The 22309-nt window shown below is 51.1% G+C and overlaps 1 protein-coding gene across 2 annotated transcripts in view; it reads right to left on the bottom strand.

The window, feature by feature from the left end:
• Nucleotides 1-22309, bottom strand: part of GLB1 (galactosidase beta 1) — a 113911-nt gene that overhangs the window by 21593 nt on the left and 70009 nt on the right. The window contains exon 16 of one of the 2 annotated variants that reach the window (XM_049629063.1): nt 5992-6564. The exons of the other annotated variant lie outside the window; for it this stretch is intronic. Coding sequence (XP_049485020.1) covers nt 6295-6564 — 270 coding nt within the window. The 3' untranslated portion in view covers nt 5992-6294. Of the gene's footprint in view, nt 1-5991; nt 6565-22309 lie in introns of those variants that run through there. 2 annotated transcript variants of the gene reach the window in all.

Raw genomic sequence — 22309 nt, forward strand, 5'->3', positions numbered from 1 at the left:
AAAGAAAGAAAGAAAGAAAGAAAGAAAGAAAGAAAGAAAGAAAGAAAAGAAAAGAAAGAAAAGAAAGAAAAGAAAGAAAGAAAGAAAAGAAAGAAAGAAAGAAAGAAAGAAAGAAAGAAAAGAAAGAAAAGAAAGAAAGAAAGAAAGAAAGAAGCCCAGTCTGAGAGTTACAGCTGAGAAGCACGCTCAGCACACTGAAAGTGGACCCGAAACCCCGGGGACCCCTCGCTGGCACGTCTCGGGACACGTCGTGATTTCTAAGGCCGCGGAAAAGAGGACGGGTGTGTGGAGCAGCCCGCGCGTGTGGGGAGACGATCCCGCTGCCTGGTGAAAGTTAGAGCAAAGCGGAGGTCAACTGGACACCTCTTGCTCAGAAATGTCAATCAAAACATGTCAGCCAAGACAACACAGGAGGGACCCAGCCTGGGCTCCAAGGGCCGTGCCCGTCGCCTGGTGCCACCACGTGCTGTGGCTGCCGGCTGGCTCACAGCGGGCGTTTCCGGTCCGTGTTCAGCGTCATGATTCCCCTTGAGTTAATACTCAGCAGGACCACCGGGGGCCAGGTTACCTGCAAAAGAGACAGCGGAAGTCCATTCTTTCAACGCAGGCTGAACCTACCTACCGTGGGCCGAGCAAGCGCTCCGCTTTGCCCAGGAGGGGCTCGGGCCGGGGCCGAATAGGCCTCCGTTCACGCTCCGGGGGCCCTCGGGCGTGCGGTGGGCTGATGCAAACGCGCACAACTCACCGGGCTACAACCCAGCACGACGTGTCCACGGGAGTTGCTTTTTTACTTAATGGCCACAAATCCTTTGCCATTCCTCCCATCAGGTGGTAGGATCTAAGGTCCCTCCCCTTGAATCTGGGTGCGCCTCCTGAGTCTGGGTCTCCAAGGGCCAGGCAGCTGGCACCGGGTTCTGCTAGAAAGCTTACGCTCTCAGAACCTGCCGCCACGCCGAAGGAGCCAGAGCGGCCACACGCAGGTGCTTCAGGGACAGTCCCGCCTGAGCTCAGACTCCAAGTCATCCCAGCCGGACACGAGGGAAGGAAAGTCCCGATGGTTCCGTACCCGGCAGAGGCCCCACGTATCACAGAACAAAGACAGGCCATCCTCCCGTGCCCGTCCGGACTTCCGACCTGTAGAATCACGTCCAACACGAAATGGCCGCTCTGTGCCATTTACACAAACTCACTGACATGCCTCATACACAACTACAGACGACAACGAAAACAGCCCACGATGAGACACGCCCTTCGGGCCGGGAACGCGATATCCTTCCTCTGTAAAGGCTTTACCGCGCACAGGGCTGGAGGACGGGCCCAGTGTTCCTTGGAGGCCTTGGAAGCTTTCCCACTGGTGGCTGGGGCCCTGCTCAGCTTTTCTCACTTCCTCCTGGTGTGGAGGTGAGTCTCACCCTTTCCGTGAAGAGCTGAGGGTCCACTTGTCCTGGGAGACCCAGAGCTGCTCACGCAGGACAGAGGTGCACGCCCCTGAATCACATCCCGCGTAAACCTGGTGTGCTCGGTGAGGTGCCGTGGGCAGCTGTGTGTCGCTTGCTCACGTTCCCGGTCACCTTGTGGCCCTCGTCACGCCCCGTGGCCACCGGGTAGCGCGGAGCTGCGGCCGCTGCTCTTCGATGGCTGCTGTGGCGGAAGGGGCCCTACTCGGGTTTTGGGAACAAGGGTCTTTTCCATAGGCTGGTGTGGCTTTCCAGGCACTGCCCCTCTCTCCACCCCCCCTCCCCCAGGGTCATGTTAACGCTGGAGGGTCTTGGGGCGCCTGGGTGGCCCAGTGGGTTAAGCATCTGACTTTGACTCAGGTCACGATCTCATGGTTCGTGAGTTTGAGCCTCACATCGGGCCCTCTGCTGTCGGCAAAGACCCTGCTTCAGATTCCCTGTCCCCCTCTCTCTGCCCCTTTCCTGCTTGCTCTCTCTCTCAAAACTAAATCAACACTAAAAAAAATGAAAAAAAGGTATTAAAAAAATGCTGGAGGGTCTTGACAGATGATGCACCTTCACGCTTTCTGTGGAACCTCCTCGTGCCCCTCGAATCTGTGTCCACGCCTTATCCTAGACTGTCTCCTCCCCTTTGCGCCCTTCAGCCCAGCACAGTGGTTGGTCAGGAGAACCAGGCTGTTGAACTGAACTCAAGGGGACACAGGGAATGGATGGCATGTCCCAGGTGGCATTTCTTCTCCCCTTGTCCCTCAGGTCTCCAGACGACGGCTTACCAGTTCCTGCGGGGGAATGCCACGGGGAAGAATCCAACCAGCGTCGGAATCCAACCCACTTACTACATGGCAAGTCCCGCCTGAGGAGCTTTTAGGTTACTGGATTGGATTTGAACCCCGTGAGGATTTGAAACCCCACACGCTTCGGAGGTGGGGAAGTTGAAGCTTCTCAGTGAGTCACGTGAGCTCATGCCAGTGCTAAGTGACAGAGCGGGAGCAGGACCCTGCATTTCTGTCGCGGCGCCTGTCCTGTCTCCCCCGGGGACGCAGCGCCTCTGGTTTGGGAGTTCAGAAGACTGAGGCGGGTGGGGGGCCTCCTCGCGTGTGGGAAAGCCCCTCCAGATAAAAGCAGAGCCGCTGTCTGGAGGGAGATCTGTTCTGACTCTTCCTGGGGCGTTTACAAGGCTGCTGGGTGTCCAGTTGACCAACATCATTGCCGGGAGGCTGGAGGCCAAGGGACAGCCCAGAAAGCACTGCTCGGTCAGACCGAGAGCAGGGCCGGGGCTCAAACCCAGAGCCGCCTCCCTCCTGTTGTCGGGATGTTGACTGGACTTTCCTCACAGCCCACGGGTTACTGGTTCACACCAGCCATTTGTTCTACCACAGACCAGACAGAATCCCTCACGTTGACTAAAAAAGTGGTTTCAGAAAATGACTTTCGGGGCCCCTGGCTGGCTCGGTCAGAAGAGCATGCAAGTCTTGATCTTGGGGTCGTGAGTTCGAGCCCCACTTTGGGGGCAGAGATGACTTAAACAAATAAATAAACTTGAAAAAAAAAAGAAAGGAAATAACTTTTTTTTTTTTTTCTCCTCCTCAGGCAAGAAACAAAGACCACACAAGATCATTTCCTAGCTGTGTCATCTGACAGAAGATACACAGCTTGCTGGGGAAACAAGGGAAAAAACCCAAACTCAGATGAGCGCCAAACAATTTCATCCTCAATAAACTGGATTTGCTGAGAAATACAGACTGACAGCGACAAAAAGAGAGACACTGAAGAGGGGTGGAGCCAGATGAAGAGGGAGGACAGAGGAAGGGCTGCCAACTCCAGAAAGGACAGCACTCTTCTGCTTCTTCCTTTTTTGCTAGCCTCAAAGATGTCTGAAATTGTCTGGGGTTTCTTAAAAAGTTAAACATGTGACTAAACGTGTAGAAGTTAAACACGTTACCATGTGACTAAACAATTCTACTCGGGGGAAGTGAAAACCTATGATCACGCAAAGAATCGTACACGGATGTTTACACCATCAGTATTCCTGATAGCCCCAAACCAGAAACATTTCAAATGCTCAACCACTGGAACGCCTGGGTGGCTCAGTCGGTTAAGCATTCGACTTCGGCTCAGGTCATGATCTCACGGTTCGTGGGTTCAAGTCCCGCGTCGGGCTCTGTGCCGACAGCTCGGAGCCTGGAACCTGCTTCGGATTCTGTGTCTCCCTCTCTCTCTGCCCCTCCCCTGCCTGTGCGCGCTCTCGCTCTCTCTCTCTCTCTCTCAAAAATAAACAAACATTAAAAAAAAATTAAAACAAGATGTTCTGTACGGTGTACAAATCTGGGGTACATCTAAACCAAGGGTACAAAGGAAAAGGCCACAATGTTCATCACAAGGATTGAGAATATGGAAATATTCCAAGACCATTGGTGTTAGGGTTGGGTTAGCACAGGCCTGCTCAGAAAGTCCCAGAATATTAAAATCAGCTTAAAGAGAAATTTAATGTAAAAGGTTTACATGGCAGGTAATAAAGGCACTGCTCTTATTATTTTCAGAGGCAGCAGCCACACACAGAGTTAAGAAATCAGGAGTGCCAGGAGGTACGTATTTTAAAAATGGCATCATAGGGGCGCCTGGGTGGCTCAGTCGGTTGAGCGTCGGACTTCAATTCAGGTCATGATCTCACGGTCTGTGAGTTTGAGCCCCGCGTCGGGCTCTGTGCTGACAGCTCAGAGCCTGGAGCCTGCTTCGGATTCTGTGTCTCCCTCTCTCTGTGCCCCTCCCCCACTCATGCTCTGTCTCCCTCTTTCTCAAAAATAAATGAACATTAAAAAAAAATGGCATCGCAGAAGGTGAAATGAATACCTCCCCAAGGTAGTATGGAGAGCTGGATGGGTGTGCAGAGTCATGGGTGGTACAATTTATGTATCGAATTCTGGTTTTCCGGAACACGACATCCTGGACAAGGGATGTCACAGTGCTGTGGGAGAGATTCTCTCACACTGACAAGACAGAAAGAACACTGGCTTTGGACAGAGACAGACGAGATCGGAATCTGACTCCGCCTCCTGCTTAAGCCTCCAACGTTTTCATGTGTCAGGCGGGCTTACTGCCTACCTGAGCGTGGCTCAGAAGACGGGGCGAACAGAATGGAAGCACACGCTCCCGCGAGGAGATCCCGCTCCACTGCCTGAGCCTTCTGGAGCCTCGACAGGTAGTACCTGCAACAGCGGAGGTGCGACTTACCAACATCCATAATGCTTCACAAGGAACCGTCTCACATTTCTTCCCGAAGCTCGTAAGTGGGCACAGTTCTGGAGTCTCATTTTCTAAGTTGTCGGTAACGAGCAGTGAAAGATAAAGAAATGATGACCTAAGTCTACGCAGCACCTCCTTCGCCCCATGGTGTCCCTCAAACGTCAAATGCAGGACATCTACACAAAGATACTGCAGAAAACAGTCCTAAAGAAAGTTCTAGGTTCTGTTAGTCTCAACCCAGAGACGCCTCCTGCCAGCTGACTCAGCCGGAGCTGTGATTCTCCCTGGTGAATCCCACATTCGTCACTGGTGTCCACGAGAAGGGTAAAGGACACGATCATGGAGATGTACTGCAGATTAGCATCAGAAGTCTTTCCTTTCTTCCTCCCTTAGCAGATGGCGCATCTTTTCTGTAAAGGATTTAAAACTCGGGTGGGCAAAAGGAAAAAGCGAACTCTTTCTCAAACGCTTACCACCCCGGTATGATCGATGAACATTTTGGTTTATGCTGTCCCGATTCTTTCCCGGGGGAACATGAGCATGCGTTGGTGTGGGACGTGTGCAGAGGGCGCCTAGAAGCTGGCACCAGGCTACGTGGCTTCAGGTCCTGTCTCTACCACCACTTACAGCTGTGTGGCTGGGCAAACCGGGGAAGGCGATGGCACATTCCTTGGTCCTTGTGAGGGACGAGCGCATTAAATATGCTCAGAACCAGACATGGAATAGGTCAAGGGCTCAACCCATGAGAGCTACTGCCCCGCGGCAGGACACGCCTGTTCTGTAAGGCCGTGATCTGTGTACGTACACAGCACGCACGCTCATGCGTATGTGTGTCTGTGACGTGTGTTCAGGCCTGTGTTGTGTGCGTACGTGCAATTCTTTTGTCTAAACACACAGAATGGGACCAAACTTAAGGTAATCTGCTTTCTTCACCCACCACACCATGAGAGCGTTTTCATATACGGACCTACGTCCCATTTTCGTGGCTACGTGATATCCTACTGCGCAGAGGTGCCCTACTATGTACCCTCTCCAGCTGCTGAGGCTTCAGGTCGTTCGCACAATGGTTTTGAGCTGCATTTATGGGCTACCTCGTTGACATCACAGAAACACAAAAGGAAGTCAAATGAGGATCAGAGAAGCAGCAGTCCAGTAGATCAAACCAAGACTATTTTCCATTCCTTTGAACCGCAAGTTAGTGAAGTGGCTTATTCGACCCACTCAAGTCTAGTTATGATTTAAATCAGAACCTATAATTTAATACCTGCTCAACATTAAAAACAGTTAACGACATTTGAATAAAATTTTATTTAACAAAAAGACAACATGATTCTTTCAAAATAAAAATCAGGAACACCTTTGAAGCTTCCATTTCGACTGTGCGGACTCATTGTGCATGACCGTGTGGCCACCCTCATCACGCGTCCCCCGTGGCCCCTGCCAGCCACCGCGAGGCTGCCCGGAAAACCCCAGGAGAAAACACCCGCACTAAATCTATTTTCCAATAGGACTTTCCAGGGAATATTGGCATTACGCGAGGGATACGTGAGGTATGTGCAAGGCTGAAACTCCAAAGGGTCACAGTGTTTAGCCATCAGACACGGTCCAATCCTGAGTCTCGATCAGACAGGTCTGGCAGGGGATGACTGGAGGTGGGAGTGGCACCGATGAGCGGCCTGTCCACAAACTCCACGGTGCACAGTTCCGGGCCGTTGTCATCACAGGGCGCGCGCTCCAGTTCCAGCACCATGATGGTGTTTGGGGCTGATGTTACCAGGATGTGCCGTGGCACAAACAAAGTCACCTGGGGGCCCTGCCCTGGCCAATATCGACCAAGGTTAAAGCCATTAATCCACACCTGACCCTGCAGAGACAGAAATATAAGAAAAGTGGTGTAAGAAAGTGGTCCAGGTTCATTTTTCTGCGTGTCGCTGTCCAGTTTTCCCAGCACCGTTTGCTGAAGAGACTGTCTTTATTCCACTGGATATTCTTTCCTGCTTTGTCAAAGATTATTAGTTGGCCATACGCTTGTGGGTCCATTTCTGGCTTCTCTATCCTGTTCCATTGGTCTGATTGTCTGTTCTTGTGCCTGTACCATACCGTCTTGATGGTTACAGTTTTGTAATAAGCGTCCGACTCTTGATTTTGGCTCAGGTCATGATCTCACGGTTTCGTGAGTTTGAGCCCCATATCGGGCTCTGTGTTGACCCTGCAGAACCTGCTGGGGATTCTTTCTCTCTCTGCCCCTCCCCTGTTCGCACTCAAAATAAATCAACTTAAAAAAACTATTAAAAAAAAAAAAAAAAAAAGAAGAGGGGCATTTGGGTGTGTCTACAGAGACCCCCTGCATGGGCTAGGGTTTGCTCATAGAGTAGGACTTAACAGTTGGCCGAATAAATGGAACATTCTATCACAGAGGAAGAGAGAGAGGGAAAGAGGGGAGAGCAAGAGAGGGAGAGAGAGGGAGAATGAATGTATGGGAGATGAAGGAGCCACCTTGGAGGAGGTACGGCCGTGGCGTCACCTGCCGAGCCCCGACGCCCCACATGCTGTGGCTGCTCACCTCAAATTACTCCGTTGCCCACTTTGGGGAATTTTCAGCCTCCAGGTGTCCCCTTTATCCTCCCTCTGTCTGAATTTCCTACCCGGGTTCAAATCTCAGTCCTGCTCCTTCCTGGCTGCCCGAGCTCGGGCAGGCGCCGCTCACGCTGGTGACCGGGGACAGTGGGAGGCGGCAGGTGCTGTCTGGCGGTCAGCACAGCGGCTGGCGCCGGGGCCGAGCCCAGGGAGGGACGGCGCTCCTCCCGCTACCGTAAAAAGATCTTGGCTTTCACATGCCTGCAAAAGGAGGCCAGTGATTGAAAACCACCCGTCTGTTGGGTTAAGTCATTTAGAGAAAGGATGACAGTTTTACAGTTCTCAGAATATTTTACTCTTGTTTTCACCGCAGGACGCGCTATCTCGATCCTTCCTACAAGGCATACGCAACGACAGCTTTATCGGATTTTTATCAGGGTAAGATCTGCCGGTGCCTTGTTTTTGCAGTAGTAGAGAAGAGCAGCACTTTACTTTCGAGGCCGAGGAGGAGACGGGTTCAAGGGCAGAGCGGTGGGAGGGCGGTGAGAGCACACGGGCGTCACAATGGGTCCCGGCAGAGGCCACGCCAGCTCCCGGCTGAGTGACGAGGTGGACGACTGGAGGTCCGGTCCATTCTCCCACCCACGGTTTCCTTTCCTGAGAATCCAAGGGACCGCCCCTCACGTCTCTGGTGCCGGGCAGGCGTGTCTGCCTGAAAGCCGGGAACGGTTTCCCTGGATGCCCTTTGCCAGCAGGTTCTGGGCTACAGCTGAGGCTGGGCACGTGGAAGGGACTGCTCCTGGGGTGCGATGTCACAGAGACACCGGACTGACGGAACCAGGGGCGCCTGCGGGTGAGCCTGTCCCGTGCCCGGCTCGTCTTCCTAAATGCTGCCCCACAGACCAGTAGTGCAGTGGCCTCACCGGGCAACAGTCCCTAAGACCCGCTTGGGAGCTCCCCACAGCACCACTCGGCAGCAAGACTTGCTCCCGAGAGCCTGGAGGCGCCGGCCGGACCAGGGGGCAGGGCTGCTCAGTGTGTCTGCCCGTGACTCCCCGGCCCCTCCCCCGACTTCCGCTTTCCTGGCTCATCCCACGCGGGGGTGAGGTCCCGCTCCTCCTAGGAAATAGCGGCCCCACAGACTACACTGTGACACACAGACACAATGCCAGACTGTCGCTCCCAGGTGCTCATCACAGTGGGCATGACTTTGCTGCTTCCTTAATTCTGGACACAGCACAATCTGGTCCGGTTTTTCTTTCCTCCCCCAAATGACCACCTGTGGCCTGTTGTGGGGCCTTCCGCTCCCCTGTGAACTCTGCCTCCTGCCTCACCCAGACGACCCTCCGCTTTCTGGGGGCTGTGCCCTGCATCTTCCGTCTGACTCTCCTTTACACCTTTCGTGGCCTTGGTTAATTCGCAAAAGCTAGGAATTTCTCCAATACAAAATTTCCCTCCACTCTTAGCTCCTAAAAGAATAGGCATTAAATGAAGTTTAAGGTAGTTTGGTTGCCCTTCCTGGAGAGGAATCAAGACCTTGGAAAGAACAGACGGACAATTTGGAAAGAAAGGGCCATAGTCCCACAGCTCGGAAGGACCGCTGTTCAACAGAACTTTCTGCAACGTTACAGTGTTCTGTGCTGCCCAACCCAGCAGCTACGTGCACTCGGCCACGGCTGTTGAGCGCTTGAAATGGGGTAATGTGAAGGAGGGACCGAGTTTTCATTACTTTTCGTTAATTTAAACGTAAACATCACGGCCACGTGTGGCTAGCCGTCTTCTAGACAAAGTCACAACCCATGCGGTCTCAGATTCCTGTAGGCTCCTCACAGGGCCCCCGACTCCCTTTATTAACTCTAGAACCCATGCTCTGCACCACAGCAGAGCGAAAGCCAGAAATCAGACGCTTTTTGCGTGTTCTTGCCTCTGACCTTGACCCACGGCCCCCAGACAGCCTCCTGCCTGCTTCCTCCCCGCCCTGTCTGTGCCACTCACACCCGCACGGGACTCTTCTCCATCACTCGGACACGCCAAGCCGGTACCCCCAGTGCGGCCACTGTTCTGGCTGCCTGACAGCTGTTCCCCCAGGCCCCCAACTTTCGGACCACAGAGATCCCAACCCCATCGTCACCTCCTCAGGGAGAAGAGCCGTGGCCACCCATGATACCGGGCCTTCCAGTCCGGGTCACCTACTGCCCCCTCGGTCTCTTCTTTTTATTCTAGTCATTGTCATTATTTGACATGGGTACCATTTGTTTGATTATCGGCTTATCAGCTATTTCCAGCATACATTCTACGAAGGGAAGAAACTTCGTTCGTCTTGTTCGAAGCGAGACTGTCAGCACTCAGCGGTGATACTCAGTATATACCTAGCAGCACTCATTAGGGGAGACTGGCTGACAGTTCTGCCTGAGACCAGATTCAACAACGAGGTGACACGAAGTCCTACTGAAAGGATATTCCATGCCCCTCCGCTCCCAGCTCAAGAGTTTTAGAGACTCTTGGTCACTGGAAGAGAGAGAAAATATTTGCATTTGTTTCTCCTCGATCAGCACTGTGATTTGTTACTCAAAAATTACTCTAAAAGCATCAGGTTTTTAAAAATTCTATGAAAAACTACACGCACTGATTACTGTTTTTCTTTAAAAAGTTATGCTGAAATTATTAGGGGCGGGGGGAGAGTACGCACATGTTAGTAAATGTGATGGTAAAAGTAGGCTCATTCTTTTTTTTTTTTTTTAAATGTTTGTTTAAACAGAGACAGAGTGTGAGCAGGGGAGGGGCAGAGACAGAGGGAGACACAGAACCTGTGCTGAGCTGTCAGCACAGAGCCCGACGCGCGGCTCAAACTCATGAACCGTGAGCTTGTGACCTGAGCCAAAGATGCTTGCCTAAGCGACTGAGCCACCAGGTGCCCCAAAAGTAGACTCATTCTTCATACGGCGAGCCCCATCAGGGCCCAGCATTTGCAGAGCGAACCCCAGTGGCTTCTGGGGCTTTCTGGGGCTGTCCCAGCTAAAAGAGTTCCATGACAAAGTCTTTCTCTGACCATGGCTTGACCTCTGCTGGACTCCCCCCTCTGCTATTGTCACCAAGGTGATAATCGTTCCCATGAATGTTAGGTTTCCGGAAATGTGTGACCTGCTTCTCTGTTAATCAGACAGATGTGTGTCTGTTTCAAATCCTCTAGACAGACACCATCCTCTCCTAAGAACTTCAAGCAAAATGTCAATGCTGTTTTAAGTCACAGTTTCACATTTTTCGAACTTGCTTGGGAGTTCCTTCGAAATCAGCAAGCTCTGGTTGGACACTGACTTTGTCCGACTCTGAGAGAAGTTTCTCAAGCTTAGAGGGCTGTCATGACACACAATTAACGAGCGGTTGTGATGCCAACACGGTAGAAAAGAAAGAGAATTTTTTAAAAAACGGTAAAAGAGTGAGGGGCTTGCTTAGATAAGATGGGAAAGAGACCTCGCACCGCACTTCACGAGGGAAAATTAATGCTCTGTTTCCTTCAGAGCCAAAGGGGTCAGAGCTGATGCAAATCACACCCCCTCACTTCCTCTGCAGTCTTGGGGTAATAAATAACTCTATGGTCTCTGTATTTTATGACAGATCCAACTAGAACTAAAGCCATGGCAATATAAATTAGCATAAAAGATGAATCACTTCCTCCTTTTATCCAGCCCCAGACATGAATTCCTTCCCTTCTCAGCCCCTGAAGTTCTACCATCGTCTGACCTTTTTAGGACCTTACCCAACAGTGGGCACCGTGCTCTGTCGCATACCTGGACCAGAGCTAAGAACCGGTGTGCAAAAACTGCCTCCCGGCAGCCATCCCACGCACGGCAAACTGCAGGAGACCCCCTTCAAGGCAGAGCGTATTTACTCCTGTGTACACGTAATTCTCACAAGTTTGTCACTACATTTGAATTTAAATATTATGTATTTATATTTTAAAGTAAGCTCTATGCCTGGGGCACCTGGGTGGCTCAGTTGGTTAAGCGTCCGACTTTGGCTCAGGTCATGATCTCACGGTTCATGCGTTCGAACCCCACATCGGGCTCTGTGCTGACAGTTCAGTGCCTGGAGCCTGCTTTGGATTCTGTATCCCTCTCTCTCAAAAATAAATAAACAGTAAAAAAAAAAAAAAAAAAAAAAAAGTAAAAATAAAATAAAGTAAGCTCTAGGTCCAACATGGGGCTTGAACTCATGACCCCAAGACCAAGAGTTGCATGTGCTCTATGGACTGATAAGCCAGCTGGGTGTCTCGTTTTGTTGCTAAATTAATATATATCGTTTCCAGGCTCACAGGACTTGTGACTAGGAAGCAATGAATTAGGTGGAAACACTACTTTGTAGGGGGTAAAAACAACTGAAAATCAGGCCAAGAGTTAAAAAGCTTATCAGATTCAGAATGAAAGGAGGGTCAAGAGTGCTGAGACCTGTGGCAGGTTGCAGAAATGGCCACAGTTCTGTGCAGCTCCCCCTGTCGAGAGCCAGAATCTGTTCCTTCATTCCTCGAATCCAGCTGGTTTAGTGAATGCCCTGGCCAAAGAACATGGAAGAAGTGACTTGTGAATCCTGACTTGGGCCTTAGGAAGCCTTGCACACTGGAACCAGAAAAGACCCTGAATAGCCAAAGCAATCTTGGCGTCACAATCCTGGACTTCAAGCTGTATTACAAAGCTGTAACCATCAAGACAGTATGGTACTGGCACAAGAACAGACACTCAGATCAATGGAACAGAATAGAGAACCCAGAAATGGACCCACAAATGTATGGCCAACAAATCTTTGACAAAGCAGGAAAGAATATCCAACGGAATAAAGACAGTCTCTTCAGCAAGTGGTGCTGGGAAAACTGGACAGCGACATGCGGAAAAATGAACCTGGACCACTTTCTTACATCATACAGAAAAATAAACTCAAAATGGATGAAAGACCTCAATGTAAGAAAGGAAGCCATCAAAATCCTCGAGGAGAAAGCAGGCAAAAACCTCTCTGATCTTGGCCGCAGCAACTTCTTACTCAACACGTCTCCGGAGGCAAGGGAAACCAAAGCAAAAATGAACTACTGGGACCTCATCAAAACAAAAAGCTTCTGCACAGCGAAGGAAACAATCAGCAGAACTAAAAGGCAACCCAGAGAATGGGAGAAGATATTTGCAAACGACATATCAGATAAAGCGTTAGTATCCAAAATCTACAAAGAACTTATCAAACTCAACACCCAAAAAATAATCCAGTGAAGAAATGGGCAAAAGACAAGAATAGACACTTCTGCAAGGAAGACATCCAGATGGCCAACCGACACATGAAAAAATGCTCAACATCACTCATCATCAGGGAAATACACATCAAAACCACAATGAGATACCACCTCACACCTGTCAGAATGGCTAACATGAACAACTCAGGCAACAACAGATGTTGGCGAGGATGCAGAGAAAGAGGCTCTCTTTTGCACTGTTGATGGCAATGCAAACCGGGGCAGTCACTCTGGAAAACAGTCTGGAGCTTCCTCAAAAAACTAAAAACTACCCTACAACCCAGCAACTGCACTACTAGGCATTTATCCAAGGGATCCAGGTGTGCTGTTTCGAAGGGACACGTGCACCCCCATGTTTATAGCAGCACTATCGACAACAGCCAAAGTATGGAAGGAGCCCAAGTGTCCATCGATGGATGAATGGAGAAAGAAGATGGGGTATATATATATATACAATGGAGTATTACTCGGCAATCAAAAACAATGAAATCTTGCCATTTGCAACTACGTGGATGGAACTGGAGGGTATTACGCTAAGTGAAATTAGTCACAGAAAGACAAATATCATATGACTTCACTCATATGAGGGCTAAGGGAAGGGAAGCAAAAATAATATAAAAACAAGGAGGGGGACAAAACAGAAGAGACTCTTAAATATGGAGAACAAACAGAGGGTTACTGAGGGGTTGTGGGAGGGGGGGATGGGCTGAATGGGTCAGGGGCACTAAGGAATCTACTCCTGAAATCACTGTTGCACTATATGCTAGCCAACTTGGATGAAAATTAAAAAAATAAATTAAATTAAATGGCAAAAAAGAAGAAGAAGAAGAAGCCTTGCACGCCGGCGTTCTTTCTGGGAACCCTGCCGGTCACTGTATGAACAAGCCTGGAATAGCTTGCCGGACGATGAGAGGGACGTGGCCCGATCTCCTCTGTCACCTCAGTGGACAGGCCGCCAACGTCCAGGAGCACGGCCTCCTCGCTGACCGGAAGGGCGTGCAGCCGTGAGCAGAACCGCCCGGCCTGCCCGCGCTCCAAACGGTGAGCTGGAGGAACGGGCTGCTGTCTCAGAGCACTAAGACCCGACGGCTCGTTGCGGCAGGTGCTGCCCACGCGTCGAGACCCTTCAGTAAAGGAAACGGTGCTTACAAACCAAACGTAAAGACGGTGGGTGGATTCCTGCTCGGGTGTTGGGTTCCTCTCACTGACCAGCCGCCGGATGCCGTCAGGGCCGCCTGGTGGTGTCTGTGCCCCGCTGGGCGTCGTTGGACAGACACGGCTAAGGGGGAGGACGCACGGGAGCCCTGGGCACAGTGACACGCGGTGAGCTCGATCGGGCGGCGCCGGTGTGAGCCCCCCACCTCCGTCCCCAGCGCTACCCAAACGGCCAAGCCTCATTCTTTCTCCCTGGACCACTTTTCCTTCTCCGGCAGAAGAGCAGACATCAGGGCTGCTGAGGAGGAAGAGGCCTGTTTTGCCTCACGCAGCTCCAGCACAGGCCACACTGGCGTCCGGACGTGGCTCTCTGAGTCCCCACAAATGCTGAGTGGGACCCGGGAACCTGGGTGTCGCCGGCACACGTGTGACGACGACGCCCCCTGGCAGTGTCCGAAGGGGACCCGGGATCAGGTCCTGAGGACTGCAGCCTAGAAGCTGAAAGAGAAGCCCCGGGAAGAACAGACGGGGGAAGGAAACGGCGGAGGGCTTTCGGCGCAGAAGTCAGGGGAAGGGTTTCCAGGGAGGGAGTGGTTCCTCGTGTCAGACGTCACCGGCCAGGACGGTAAGATAGACAGGTCCTGAGAAGCATCGGGGGGACACTGCAACGTGGGGGTGCTGCTGGTGTTGGCAAGGACAGCTACAGAGGAGTGTGGGGGCAGAAGGTGGTTCCTCCCCGTGGGGCTCCACTCTGGAGTTCGTTCTACCGACCGGGTCCTTTTCCCCACAGCTCCAAACCTGGGACAGGTACCTCACCCCTGCACTCCCACTACAGGCACTGAATACATACCTTTAACTTGCATTGCAACCCACTTGCGGATTTGCACGGATTTCTGCGTATAGACTCAAGACCGACAGGCCCTCTATAGGATGGCCATTAGGTCTAGAAACATGGAGACCAGTATTCGCACCGAATATAGCTTAGTTGGCTGCTTGGTTGCTTTATTTACTTGCGTACTTACTTACTTACTTGTTTTTACTATGTTCCAGACTTGATGGGCCACTTCCTCTTGGGATGAGGAGACGGTTAGGAACTACTAGAGGCTGAGTATGTCCAAAACAGAGCTTCTGATCCCCGCCCGCCTCCACGCCGCCCTGCTCCAGCCCCCCACCCCACAGCATCCCCTCTGTCAGAAATTAACCACGCCCACCCCTCCCACTGCGCAGGCCTGACTCTGGCATCCTCCTTGACTCCTTTCTCTGGAACACCATGCCCGATCCTTCAGCAAACCTTGCCTTTTCTTTTCGGTACAAATCTTGCACTTCTCTGCCCCACCACCCAAGCTCACAGTTACTCGCAGGACTGCGATAACAGCTTAGCTTCCCATCAGGAATTTCTGCATAAGCTTTGCCCTCCTATAATCCAGTCTCACAGAGACATGAGCTTATAAACCAGGTCCATTCTTTCACTCTCTGCTTAACAGCCACCACTGGAATGAGGAGAAGCCAAATTCACCACCCCCTGACTAGGGGCCACACTCTTCCCCCACACTCTCCCCTGGCTCACAGGATCTTTTTCTCTGGGCCTTTGCACTCGCTGCTCCCTAGCTCTGGAACATTCCTCCTCTGGCTCTTCACATGGATAACTCGGTCTCAGCCTTCAGGTCTCACCCAATGGCCACCTCCTCCTAGAGGCACCTTTCACCACTCCTTTTGTGGTGGTTTAAATATATGTCCATATATATATTTTTTTCTTTTTTTTTTTGAGAGAGAGACAGACAGACAGAAGGAGTGCAAGTGGGGGAGGAGCAGAGAGAAGGAGTGAGAGACAATCCCAAGCAGACTCCGCACCCTCAGCATGGAACCCGACCAGGGCTTGAACTCACGAACTGTGAGATGGTGACCTGAGCCGAAATCAAGAGTTGGTTGCTTAGCTAAGCCACCCAGGTGCCCATGTCCATACATTCTTAACACTTCTCCCTTCAAAAGGCAGAATCTAATTCCTACCCTCCAATCACGGACTGGACTCAATGACTCTCTTTTCACCAATGGAATGTGATGAAGGCAATGCTATGTGACTTCCAAGGCTAGGTTATAAAAAGGGTAGTTTCTGCCTGGCTCTCTCCCTCTGGGGAAAGCCAGTGCGATGTCATAAGGACACTCCAGCAACCTACAGAGAGGCCTGTGTGGGGAAGAACTAAGGCCTCCTGCCAACGGCCAACATCAACCTGGCAGCCGTGCAAGCCAGCCACCGTGGAAGGGTCCTTCTCAGCCAGTGAGGCCTTCAGGTGACGTGGCCCCGGCTGACAGCTCGACTATAACTTCGTCAGAGACCCTGATCCAAAACCACCAGGCTGAGCCAGTCCCAAATTCCTGACCCACAGAAACTGGGAGAATAATACACGCGGACCACTGTTTAAGCCACTCAATGTTAAGGCAGAATTTGTTACATGGCAATAGGTAACTCTTATGCCACATAAGATAGCAACGTCTTTACTCCCATGCCTTACTTTCCGTCACATCATCATGTTTATTCTCTTCCCAATTGTTACCACTATCTGAAACGATGGCATTTATTTCTTAATTGCCCCTATTTCTACAAAGGTCTCAAGGTGATACCCAAATTCCTTGACACACGAGGCCATGAAACCACCTTTCCAAATGTGCTTCCGACCACTGCCCTCCCGGCTCCTTCTGGGATGGTTTCGACGACGCCACCCAGTTCTCCAGTTCTCTGGACGCCAGATGCTTGTGCAACAACTCAATTATGACACCGTCTACCTAGAGCTGGGTCAGATCCCGCAAGTTCAAAGGGCTCAGACCCACAAGACTGCCTTCACTTCAGATACCAGTTCCAAGTCTGGGGTCACCCATACTTCTGAACTACCAGCTCCAAATTGGGGGTCCCCATGACCTCCTCCTCCTCAGGTTCAAGAATTTGCCAGAGTGGTGCACAGAACTCAGAAAGCAGTTTCCTCACGTCTGCCCTCTCCAGGAGCACTTTCTAGCACCTGAATGGGTCCACCAGCCCAGAAGTTCTAGAGTTTTTACAGAGCTCCAGCTCCCAACCCCCACCCCAGAAGTCAGAGGTTGGGCTGTGGAACTCAAAGTTCCAGTCCTTCAATCATTTGGTCTTCCTGGTGACTACGCCCCACCGGTACCAGAAAGACCAAATGATGAGGGTGCTGGAAATTTCAAAAGCAAGATGCAGAAATAATTGAAACCTACGAAGGGATTTTTGTCAGCCCTTTGCTAGAAATTCTTGGACTTTGTGATTTTTTTTTTTTTTTTTTTTTTTTTTTTTTGTCTTGAGAAAGGGTACATTGGCCTCCAAAAAATAAAAAAGTTACTTTTAGTCAGTATTCTACTTTGATTCTTAGCTTTCAAAGCGTAGTTCTGGTTGAGGAAAGCGGGACATTATCCCCACCCTTCTCATCATCGTGCTGTTATGCACCCGGCCTCCCGCGAGTGGCTGAACCGCGCAGGAAGGCTGCAGCGGGTGTCGGTAGGAGACTCGTGCACACCATAGGAAGGGGAGACCGACTGCCCGGATCCAGTGCGCTGGCAGAACATGGCACCGGGATGGCACACGGTGACACGGCCGAGGCGCTGAAGAGCACTGCCCATCGGAGGGAGCCTGTGGTCAGATAAGACTTCTGTGCAGACAAAACACTGGCCTGAGTCTCTCGGGCGCAGCAAAACACGCCTGACTGCTTCCCACTGAAATCCCAGTTTGATGCTTGGGCACTTAACCAGAAAGCCACATCCAAATCAGAAGTGAGTTTCTGAATCTCGTGAATCAGCCTTATCAGTGACTTCGTTCACTAAATCAAGGCAGTTTCTTTACAGCAACCGAAGAGCACAGGCCCAGAGGCCGAACAGGGCCTCTCCAGTCGGGGAGGGTCCAGGAGGGCTAGTGTATCCAGAGGCAGGGGCTTAGGAGTGGCTCGGGCTCCGGTGTCATTCGGCTCCCCTCCCCCACCCTCACATCTGCCCATCCTCCCCCAAGTCAGACCTCAGTGCCCCATGGGGGGGTGGGCTCTGTTTGTTCCGCATCGCGGATCGCTCAGAACCTCAGGGGCTGGCCTGGGAGCGTCCTCAGTAACAGGGGCCACTGCGCACGCCGGGAAGTATCAGAAAGCAGCATGCTCTGTTTTATGGGCATGTCCTCCGACCGTCGGACCCACACAACCCAGGTCCCCAATCCTGTGGATGGACCTTCTTGCCTGCTTTACCGAGATGTCCCTCACATACAATCCACTCACGTCAACTGCACAGCTTGGCGGCTGTGCGACCGTCCCCACAGTCAACGTTAGAGTATTTTCATCCCTCCGAAAGGAAACCCCGTACTCTTTAGCATCACTGCCCATCCCTCCCCCCACCCCCACCCCCGCCTCTCCCTCGCCCTCCTCTAGGCAACCACGGATTCTCTGTCTGCACACCTGCCTATTCTGGACGTGCCACATAAATGGAATCTGCCATATGCATGGTTTGCGATTGGCTTCTTCCATTTAACACGACTTCAGGGTCCCCCCCGCGTTGTAACATACATGACTGCTTCATTTCTTTTTCCTGTCGGATAATCTTCCATTGTTCCATATGTAACAAACATCTCGTCTATTCATTCATCGGTGGATGGACATCTGGGCTTTCCCACCTTCTGGTCAATTCTGGATAATTCTGGAGGGTGCTGCTGTGAACAGCTGTGTACTCGTTTTTGAGAGGACGTGTGCATTAGATGGGCTTGTGGGGTTCCAAACCTTCTGACGCATTTGTAAATACCGTATGTATATACACCTTCCAAACACGAAGGTGTAGAACGTCCACACGTGAAGAGCCCACGTGTACAGGCTCAGCACAAGCTCCTCGCAGCCCTTCCAGATCCTGTACAACGCCACCTGCCTTTCCATGCGGGCCTGCGAGTCAGACCTGGGGCTCAGGGAGCTGTTCCGTCACCTACTTGTGCTCCTCGCGCAAGATCCTTAGCTCTCCTGACCTGCTCGTCTACAAGTTAGAGGTAATGACAGGACATCCCACCACACCTGCTCTTTTTCTTTTTTTAACGTTTTTAATTTTTTTGAGAGAGAGAGAGAGAGAGCGTAAGTGGGGGAGGGGCAGAGAGCGAGCGGGACAGAGGCTCTGAAGCAGGCTCTGTGCTGACAGCAGAGAGCCCAGTGTGGGGCTCGAACTCATGAACCATGAGATCGTGGCCGGAGCCGGGCGCCTAACCGACTGAGCCCCCCAGGCGCCCCTACACCTGCTCTTGACGATTACATAGGCAGTGCCTCTAAAATGTTGAGCTCAACGCCTGGGTCAGGCACTCTTGGGTGTGACACCTTCATGACCTGGCCAAAGTGAACCCCCTCTGCCCACCAAAACGATCTCATGCTTTTCCATTTCTTTGCCTTTGCATCTACCACGCTCCTGCTTGAAATCTCCCCCTCCGCCACCCCCACAGAACTCCCTCTGGCTCTGGCGACGTGCCATCCATCTGTCGGATCGGCCTCCACCCGAGCCACCCAGCCCTTCTGAACATTCCTGTAAACGGACACGTTCTCTTTCTGCTAAGCACCTCCCGGAAGTTCTTTCTCTTAAAGCACTAAACTGGTGAGCAATGGTGTGCTTCTCATCTGCCTTGGCCCAGTACCCACGGCGCCCCGCCAAGCCCCCCATCGCCAACATGGCTGCCTGAGGGCCTACACTGTTCCCGTCTGCTCTCTTCCCAGGGGCTCAGCAACACGGGCACCTGTGTACCCTTTCACCTGAGGGCACTTACAGAGCAAGCAGGCCCCGGGAGGTGGGCAGGATGGTGAATAAGCTGAGCACCTTTTACAAAACGCCCCTCCTGAAGCTTGTGACCCTGTGGGTGAAACCGAGGTGCCAGCCTCAGTGTGATGAGTCTGGGTGGGGCACAAGGAGGGGGCTCAGAGGAGGGCGGGGCTGGTCCTTTCCTGGACTAAGGGTCTAAGAAGCTTTCTCAGAGGGGTTAATGCCAGTCTTGACAGATGAGTATGTGATGGCAGGGTGGGCCGTGCGAGGGAGTGAAAAAGCCTGAACAAAGGAGATATATGACACATCAGGACACTGAGAGGGAGAAGGGGACAAGGAAGGAGGGAGAAAAGGAGGGAGCAAGGGAGGACGAACAAGCCTACTGGCTAAAGTGGGACGACCCAGGGAGGGTTTTACTTTGTGTTTGGGTCCTAGAGCCTCCAGGTGTCACTTCTTGGCCACAACCTGGAAGGTGACAGAGAGACCGAAAGGCTGACAAAACGCAGTATGAGGAGGTATGAGAACAGGATCCTGGTCTGGGGGAAGAAGGGAGGGAGGGGATTCAGAGCTTAGACTTCCTCCTAGGGCCACCGGGCAGGAAGTGAGGGTAGAGGCAGAGAGATAAGTCTGACAGGAAGCTGAGGGAACAAAGGAGTCGCACCTGATAACAGACGAGGAGGGTGAGCGGGTGGGGGAGGAGGAAGGTGGCTTAGGGGAGAAGCGAAGGTTAGAAAGACCAGCTGGGGAAGGGGGAAGAGAGACCAAAGACTGCTGGGCAACGGGCGGCCTCCGGAGGCTGGAGAGAATGTGGGGATCCGGGGCCCTGATGAACGTGCTGGAGAGAACCCCCAGCAGTGCTCAGTCACTGGTGAACGAGCAAAGGTCAATGGTGGACCCACTCAGAGTGGAGGATGAACAAGGAGGTGGAGTGGAAGGTCAAGGGGGCCAGGGATTGATGGCTTTAAAAAAAAGGATAGTGGTGATATCTAGGCTGGATAGGGAAGAACTGTGGCCTTAATGGCGGAGAGTTTCAGGTCATCAAGAAGACCCAAGAGCAGGCTGGGGAGGCTTGAGAGTTCGGAGGACAGAAACACGTAGCAAGAGAGAGGATATCAAAGCTTAAAATTCTGGAGTGCGTTCCCCACGATATACCATACGCCGGGTCATGAAACAAGTCTCAATGAATTTAAGAAGATTGTGAAACCCTCACTACAATTTAATTTGGGAACATTTCCATCACCCCAAAAAGAAACCCAATGTCTACTTGCAGTCACTCTCCATTCCCACCACCATTCCCTGCAGGCAACTAGCAACCTATTTTTGGTCTCTATAGATGTGCCTTTTCTGAACTTTCCATATAAACTGAATCCTACAATAGATGGTCTTTTATACCTGGCTTCTTTTACTTAGCATAATGTTTTTCAGATCCACCCACACTGTAGCTTGTATCAGTAGTCTGTTCTTTTCTACTGTCGAGCACTATTCCTTTGAATGGATATACCACGTTTTATTTACCCATTCACCAGTTGAGGGACACTTGAATTTCCAGTTTGGGCTTATTACGAATTATGCTGCTCTGAATATTTTCATATAAGTCTTTGGGTAGACATAGGCTTTCATTTCTCTTGGGCACATACCTAGAAGTGGAACTCCTCAGTCCTATGGTAATTCTGCACAGGGGAGGGGCAGGGAGAGAGAATCCCAAGAAGGCTCCGCGCTGTTAGCGTAGGGCCCGACATGGGGCTCAGTCTCACAACCGTGAGATCGTGACCTGAGCCAATATCAAGAGTCAGATGCTTCACCAACCGAACCATCCAGGTGCCCCTGATTTGTACTTTTCTCATGATTAATGGTGTTGAGCATTATGCATCTTTTCATGTACTTATCAACCATTTGTATAGCTCCTTTGGCGAAATTTTCAGTTTGTGACTGGGCTGTGTATCTTCTTATTACTGAGTTGTAAGAAGTCTTGATGTGTTCTAGATACGAGTTCTTTGCTAGATACATGATTTGAAAATATTTTCTCCTAGTCTGTAGCTTGGATTTTCATTTCCTTAATGATATCTTTTGAAGAGCAAACATTTTTAATTTTGATGAAATCCAATTTATCCGTTTCCCCCTTTAAGGATCACGCTTTAGGCGTCAAATCTAAAAAAAGTCTTTGCCTAATCCAAGGTCATAAAGACTTTTCTCCATCTTCGAGAAATTTTATAGAGGAATTAAATTAGAAATCCATAAAAATAAGACAAACTAAAAAAAAAAACCCATAAACAAAACATACGGGAATTAAATAACACATTTCTAAATAATCTACCAGTCCAAGAAGAGACAATTAGGTAAATTAGAAAATATTTTAAACAGAATGATGTATTTCCATAAACATTTAAAAAGCAAAAAATATAAGAGGGCATTTCTTAAATGTTGCGCGTATCATTTGCCCTCTTCTCTTTCAGCTATTTACATCCTTTTCTTCTCCAGAGTCAAAACTCTCAGCAAGAACGTTTATATTCAAGTATCCAAATTTACGCTCAGGTGTTCGTTTCTTTGCCTTACGCTCCTCAGTAGCATGCGATGCAGCCTGTGGAGGCTTTGCTCCACTGGCATATCCTTCCTGGGGGTCCCAGTGAGCTCCTCGTGGCTCAATCCAGCAGAAGAAGAGCTTCTGTCTTCCTCTTACTTGTCCCCTCGGCAACACAAATGCCAGCTCTCCTCCTCACTCTCTGCCCGCCATGTTTGTGCCTCTCTGCTTCCTTCTCCACCCCTTCTCCTTAGAGGACCTCGTCCATCCCACGTCTTCAATGGCCGTCCACACGCAGATGATCTCATGCATATATTC

Source organism: Panthera uncia, chromosome C2, assembly GCF_023721935.1.
Source record: "Panthera uncia isolate 11264 chromosome C2, Puncia_PCG_1.0, whole genome shotgun sequence".
NCBI lineage: Eukaryota > Metazoa > Chordata > Mammalia > Carnivora > Felidae > Panthera > Panthera uncia.